General features: G+C 35.4%; 1 protein-coding gene across 1 annotated transcript; it reads left to right on the top strand.

Moving 5' to 3' along the window:
* Positions 1-296: 296 nt before the first annotated feature.
* LOC132803195 (receptor-like protein 33) lies at positions 297-1,424 on the top strand. Its single transcript, XM_060815473.1, has one exon. It carries the CDS (start codon positions 297-299, stop codon positions 1,422-1,424), a length of 1,128 nt encoding a protein of 375 aa, XP_060671456.1.
* The last annotated feature ends 6,735 nt before the right edge of the window (positions 1,425-8,159 follow it).

The raw sequence follows: 8,159 nt of genomic DNA on the forward strand, positions 1-8,159 counted from the left end.
TGTTTTGGACGAACCTTTCTTCCAATAACTTGACTGATGTTGTTGGGTTATATGAGTTTTCAAAGTTGAAGTACCTTTTATTTCTTGATCTTTCATTTAATAACCTATCACTGAATTCCAAGATCTTTCTTAACAATACTTTGCCCAACCTCACTTGGTTGTTCTTGTCTTCATGCAACATATCAGAATTCCCAAACTTCTTGAGAACCTCAGAAAGGTTAGACTATCTAGACCTCTCTCACAACCAAATTGAAGGTAGTGTTCTGAATTGGATGTGGGATGTGGGAAAATACTCAATGAATTATCTAAACCTTTCTCACAATTTTCTGACAAACATAGAACATCTTCCATGGAAGTCACTGCAATATCTTTACCTTCGCTCCAACTTGCTTAAAGGACATCTTCCAATTCCTCCACCTTCAGTACTTGTCTTTTCAGTGTCAAATAATAAATTGACTGGAGAGAATCCTGCTTTGATTTGCAATTCTATCTTCATTAATGTCCTCGATGTTTCTAATAATAGTATGACAGGGGAAATTCCTCCCTGCATCAGGAATTTCAGTTACAATTTGTTGGTGTTGAATATGGGGCTGAATAAGTTGCATGGCGTGATCCCTATGACATTTTCCAAAGGAAACTCCTTAAGGAATCTGAACCTTAATGGGAATCAACTTGAAGGGTTTTTGTCTCCATCTTTGCTCAATTGTTTATGGCTTGAAGTTTTGGATGTTGGAAATAACAGGATAAACGGCACATTTCCCTATTGGTTGGAATCTCTTCCAGTGCTACAGGTTCTTATATTGAGATCTAATAGATTTCATGGTAGCATAGGAAGTCCCAAAACCACATTTCCTTTCCAAAGTTTGCGAATCATGGACATCTCTAACAATGAGTTCTGTGGCATTTTGCCAGAGAAATATTTTGAGAATTTGATGGCCATGACAAATATTACATATGCAGACAAGTTGAAGTACATGGGAGAAAACTATTATCAAGATTCTGTAGTTGTGACACTAAAAGGCCTTTTAATTGATATGGAAATAATTCAAACCATTTTCACAACCATTGATTTCTCAAATAATGTTTCTGAAGGAGAGATTCCGCAGCTGATTGGGAAGCTCAAGTCACTTAAAGGGCTCAATTTTTCGCACAATAGATTTAATTGTTCCATTCCATCATCCTTAGCAAATTTGAGCAATCTTGAATGGTTCGATCTCTCATCAAATGAGCTTGTCGGTGAGATTCCTCAACAACTGACAAATATGACATCTCTTTCCATGTTAAATCTTTCAGAAAATAGACTGTTTGGACGTATACCGCATGGAAAACAGTTTGACACATTTGAGAATAAATCTTATCTTGGAAACTTGGGATTATGTGGAGTGCCATTGTCTAAAACATGCAGCAATAACGAGGCACCATAAGCTTCACCAACAAACTTTCAACAAGAAGGTAATCATCCTGAGAATTCACATATATTTGACTGGAAGTTTGTATTGATGGGGTATGGATGTGGAATGGTACTTGGGATGGCTATGGGATCTGTTCTGCTTTGGGATAAAGAACTGCTTTCCCAATTTTCCTTGCAAGAATGGACTTTTGGAGGAGAACATAAAAATGTATGTGGAAATTGCAAAAGATCCCTGCAAAATGTTAGCCTAAGTTATGGCTTTGAAAGATGAAACAAGTTGAGACAGAGGATGTTTTGTAGGAACTAGTTAGGAGTGAATGTGTGTGTTTATATATATATATATATATATATATATATATATGTATTCTTCTTTCAAAAAAAGTTCTATTGGTAAGGGTTTTAGGATATTGTGTTTAATGTTAATAATTAGCATTAAGCTGTATATTGTATCTATTGTAGCCTAGTGTGTGTATATCTCATCATAATTTTGTAATTTATTAGTATGACATACTATTTGCAAGAATGATGCTAGCTTGATTAGAAGTACAATATTAAGTCTTCTCAAACTGTACTGAAAATTAATCACAATCAATATCCCACTGTGACATCAAACAAACTTAGGGTCATAAGATGGTAGTACCAGCTGGAATCTCAAATTGCAATTCAGCATAATATTATTTAGAAATAAGATATATAAATAAATTATTAACTACTCTATTATCTTGTAAAATTTTATAATAGGGAAAAATGCATTAATCTCTCCTCTGACTAGCCAATCATTACTTTCCATTTCAAATGATCATTTTGTATTTTTTTTTCCTTTCTCAAATGGAAAATTACCATAAAGACAAAAAAGGAAAAACAGTGCTTGAAAGCTCTTAATTAATCAAGGTGATGAGGAGCTGGAGAGGATGGTTTTTTGGGTCTCCCCACTAATGATCTATCCTTGAATTCAATAGCAGGAAGCTAGATATGGCTTTAAGTTGCAGAATTAATAGAGAAAACATAGCTTGTAAAGTTTATGAGGACTGGATCAGCTTCTATTACATTGTAATTAATTTTTGAGGAATTTGGCCCAATACCCCTTTTTGAAGGGCTCCAAGTATATTCACCCTTTCCGTTTTAAATTTTTTTATTTTGCTCTTTCATTTTCTAACATTCCCAGATTACACTTATGAAATATCAAAAGAAAAGGAAAAAAAAATTAATGAAAGGGTTTGCTATTTTTCCCCTAACTTGAACGGAGCACAAAGATTTCCCAAATTTTTACCCTCCTATCAGAGGCAGATTTCTAAATTATTGGAAAAAAAAGTCTACCAAAATCACTATTTAGCTCTCCTGCCACCATGACCACCATGTCCGACAACCCTTTTAGCTATCTTGCCGCCAGCACCACCACGTCCGACGACCTTTCGCCGATGGCAGCGTCAGGCCCCAAGTGGGCTTAGAAGACTATTTTTTTTCCTTTCTTTCTTTTTTTCCTTTTTTTTTTTTTTAGTTTTTTTTTCTTGTTTGTTTGTTAGATTTCTATAGCTATATTTTTATTTTTCCTATAAAAATTCAATTCTGTGGAATTTTGATAGGATTTGCAATGCTGTTTCAATGCTTTTTCATGGAGAGTTGTGGGATGCTTTTTCACGGAGGAAAGGAAAGCAGAGGTGGAGCAGGGATTTTTTCTTTTCAATAGTGTGTGGATTTTCTAGAAGAAGAAGGAAAAACAGAGGTGCAGGCATGGCTTTTGGGAAGGAGGAAAGGAAAATAAAGGAATTTTTTAGTTTATTAAGGGTGAAATAGGAAATAGAGGATAGATAAAAAAACAGAAGAAAGAAGGAATAAATATCCTTAACCTCTAATTTTGGTGGATATTGGACCAAATACTCCTTAATTTTGGGGAATTTGGCCCAATACCCTCATAGGACCGAGGTTTGAATTTTGCCCCTTCACTTCATATCTTTTTTGTTCTACCCCTTCAATCTTTTATAATCCCAAAATACCCTTCTTTTTTTTTATATATGTTGTTTTCTTTCCTTTCTTCGACTTTTCTCCTCCATGTCTTTATCCATAACCAGACCATTAGGAGCCCTCTGTTTCCTTTCACATCGGCCGGATTGTAAGTGTGGAGACTGTGCATTATGAAGGAGATGGTGAAGAGGCGACTCAGAGAGAAAACTGCAGGGTTTTAGAGAGCCCTAGGAGCAGAAGCAGAAGCAACAGGTAGGCAACAGTGAAGTAGGAAAGCATGAGGCTCATTCGATCAATCACTGGTAATCTTCTCCTCTCCATTTTCAAAGTCTTAAGCTTTTCCCCAGACATTTTCTTACTTGTTTCGCTAATAATGAAATAGTTTTTTTTTAAATAAATAATATATTTTAGATTATTATTGGGACGGAGGAACTACGCAAGCAGTGTCTCTAATTTTGATTTTCTTTTACTGGTTTTGGGATTTTCTTTTTTTTGGGAGAAATTGTGAAAGTTGTGTTCTGTTTTTTTTTTTTTTTTTAATAACGGTGGTGGTAGGCATTTCTTGCTGAGAGATATGTATGATGATATGATGCTGGATGGAGTACAACCAACTAGGGATACATTCCATTCTGTCATCAGTTAGTGGAAAGGTTCTTTCATGTTTGTTATCATGGACTTTCATTCTTTCTGGAATTTTCCGTTTGCTTGATTTTGTTTTGTTGCAGGTGGATAAGCAAAATGCTCATTTCTTTGGTGTTACGATCAGTGAGCAACAAGCCGAGTGTGGTATTGTAGTAAGAGTTACTTCAAATGCACAAAGCAAATTTAAGGTATGTATATTTCATATTTTTGCATTTAAATTTTTTATATACCATGTTTGATGACTACGAACTCTCTCTCTCTCTCTCTCTCTCTCGCTCTCTCTCTCTCTCTCTCTCTCTCTGTGCATCTGCATTTTCTTTTGTGTTGCTGATGTGACATTAAATTTATAATCTAATTGCTTTATTTTCCAGTTACTTTATTTCGAGCAAGATGTGAATGGCGGTTATGGTTTGGCCCTACAAGTACCATATCTTCTTTTCTATTGTGTCTCCAATCCATTTTCCATTTTATAGTGCATATGATTTTTGCATTCTGAAAGCTGCCATGGTTGTTTAAAAATTTTGAAGCATAGATGGAGTCAACAGTGCCAATGAACATATACAATTGGTAGAAATGTTTTGTAATACTCTTGTCATGTTAAACTTTCTGCTGTTATATCCTTCAATTTCTAAGTACTATGCGTCTCTAATTTATTTTCAAAGCATAAAATTGTGGCTGTGAAATTGTGATTTTGAATATCACACATGGGTAAAATGTAAAATTAGTAACCTACCTGTGAATGTGAAAATGATGCTCAACTTGTCTTTTCAAGTGAATGCTTCTTCATCCAGCTTCCAATTTCCACACCGCCTCCACCACCCCCCCCCCCCCACCCCCCCCAAATGAAATCCATGGGTTTGGTCCCTGATGTATGTATTTGTATATATATGCTTCTTCTTTTTTTTTTCATTTTTGTTTTTTTTTCACATGGATCTGCATTAATTTTTATCTGCTGAATATTATATTCTTTCAAGATTGGAAATTTTGTATAAAGTTACTTTGTGTTTTTTTTTTCTTTTTTTTTTCCCTAGCTTTTACAATGTATTGTTTTGTGTTATAGGTTACTTTATACAACAGTTTAGTTTCTTGATGTAGTGCAGATGAACTCTGTCACTGTTGAGTCGAGGCCAAAGTGCTTGGTTGGCATTATTTTTTATGGTTACCCTTCTTATTCTAGAATGTATGCAGAAGAAACAAGTTAACTACTTTTTCTCTAGGTGATTGATGAAATAGATGGAGCTCTTGGTGATGGCAAAGGTGCTGTGGAGGTTATTCTAAAGATGGTAATTGTGTGTTTTCCATTATTGAATGCTGCTTATTTACACGCTTATTTGTGTTTTAATATAATTGTAGTTATAGTTATTTTATTACTATAATTCTTGCTTTCCTTAATGTTTAATGCAAACTGTCAGTTATTGCATTTACTTCATTATCAACATGAGAATCATAAGGGAAATTTACTGTTTAAACTCCATGGTTGCACATTATATACGTTAACAGAAACCTCCATTTCTACCGAGGGTAATATATTCAGCTATGGTGGTTTTTATTTCCCAGTGCTCATTATATTTTTCACTTTTATTTTATGTTGTTCATATATTTTTGTGCAGATAAGAAGTCTGATACAGGGAAGGAGAATTTGCCTTACATTGCAGAAAATCATGAAAGTACATAGAAAGTTTATCATTCATATGGAGTTTCCTTTTCATGATTCCCTGGAAAATGGTACACCCGAAAGTTTATCATTCATATGGAGTTTCCTTCTCATGATTCTTTTCATGCAAACTAGATAGTATTTTTTGCTTATTGACAGCTACTTGCTATCTGCAGGGTTCATATATTTATTCAACCAACAGTTAATCGTGTTGTCAGGAGGTGATCCTTGACTACCATGGCTGATGTTTAATTGCTGTGACAATTTCAAGCCTTTCCATTTCTGATGGGGAACATTGGGTCAAGTTGGGATTGATACCAACAGAGGCTTTTGTAGGAGCTGTAATATTATCTAGGAGCTGTAACATTCTCTAGGAGGTGTAATATTCTCTTGTTTTTATTCATAAAACACTTGTACAATTTCCTCTTGCTAATTCAGATTTTGTTTTTAGTTTTTGTACTTGATTCTCGTGTCAATATGATGTGTAAGGATCCAATTTCATTATTAAATTCTCCATATTATTTGATATGTGGAGAAGCAATAAATAAGAAGGATGATAATTTAAATGGATGGTATCAATCACTTTTACATGAATGGCTCCATGGTAGTATGTCCAAATGAGACTTGTTAGGATTCTAAAATTGTACTAAGGATAGGAAATCCCAAAATTTAATAAAAGTGTATCAAATTTTGCAAAAAAATAGTATAACTGTTCACCCTCGATAATTACCGAGGAAATCGTCGGTAAACTACAAATGGCCTCTGGAAAAAGTACCGATAGTTTCGTCGGTAATTCCCGAGGGTGTACAGTCCATCATATTTTACCAATTTGTTGGGCCCCACAAGGCCCCTAAGGTGTGTTGAATGCAAAAACATGCAAAATAGGGATTCTATAATTGTACTAAGGAGAGAAAATTACAAAATTGAATAAATGTGTATCAAATTTTGCAAACAATAGGATGACTATTCACCCTCGGTCATTCCCGAGGAAATCGTCGGTAAACCACAAATGCCCTCTGGAACATTTACCGACAGTTTCATCGGTAATTCTCGAGTGCGTACAGTCCATGACATTTCGTCGGTAATACCCTCTGGAAAATTTGATGTACTGTACACCCTCGGTAATTACCGACGAAACATTCAGTAATTTTTCCAGAGGGTATTTGTAGGTTACCGACGATTTCCTCGGGAAGTACCGAGGGTGAACAGTTATCCTATTTTTTAGCAAAATTTGATACACTTTTATGAACTTTTGGGAGTTTTCTCTCCTTAGTACAATGTTAGAATCCCTATTTTGCATGTTTTTGCATTCAACACACCTTAGGGGCCTTGTGGAGCCCAAAAAATTGGTAAAATATGATGAACTGTACACCCTCGGGAATTACCGATGCAACTGTCAGTAATTTTTCCAGAGGGAATTTGGTGGTTACCGACGATTTCCTCGGGAATTACCGAGGGTGAACAGTTATACTTTTTTTTGCAAAATTTGATACACTTTTATTAAATTTTGGGATTTCCTCTCCTTAGTACAATTATAGAATCCCTATTTTGCATGTTTTTGCATTCAACACACCTTAGGGGCCTTGTGGGGTCCAAAAAATTGGTAAAATATGATGAACTGTACACCCTCGGGAATTACCGACGAAACTGTAGGTAATTTTTCCAGAGGGCATTTGTAGTTTACCGACGATTTCCTCGGGAATTACAGAGGGTGAACAGTTATCCATTTTTTTGCAAAATTTGAGACACTTTTATGAACTTTTGTTAGTTTTCTCTCCTTAGTACAATTTTAGAATCCCTATTTTGCATGTTTTTGCATTCAACACACCTTAGGGGCCTTGTGGGGCCCAAAAAATTGGTAAAATATGATGAACTGTACACCCTCGGGAATTACCGACAAAACTGTCGGTAATTTTTCTAGAGGGCATTTATGAGTTTACCGACGATTTCCTCGGGAATTACCGAGGGTGAACAGTTATCCTATTTTTTTGCAAAATTTGATACACTTTTATTAAATTTTGGGATTTTCTCTCCTTAGTACAATTTTAGAATCCCTGTTTTGCATGTTTTTGCATTAACACCCGTTATGGGACTTATGGGGCCCAAAAAACATGTAAAATGTGATGAACTGTACACCCTCGGGAATTACCGATGAAACTGTCGGTAATTTTTCCAAAGGGAATTTGGTGGTTACCGACAATTTTCCTCGGGAATTACCGAGGGTGAACAGTCATCAATTGTTTTGCAAAATTTGATATACTTTTATGAAATTTTGGGATTTTCTCTCCTTAGTACAATTTTAGAATCCCTGTTTTGCATGTTTTTGCATTAACACCTGTTATGGGACTTGTGGGGCCCAAAAAACATGTAAAATGTGATGGACTGTACACCCTCGAGAATTACCGACGAAAACATCGGTAATTTTCTGAGGGAATTTGATGGTTACCGACGTTTTCCTCTGGAATTACCGAGGGTGAATAGACATCCCAT

The sequence above is a fragment of the Ziziphus jujuba genome, chromosome 3 (assembly GCF_031755915.1).
Source record: "Ziziphus jujuba cultivar Dongzao chromosome 3, ASM3175591v1".
NCBI lineage: Eukaryota > Viridiplantae > Streptophyta > Magnoliopsida > Rosales > Rhamnaceae > Ziziphus > Ziziphus jujuba.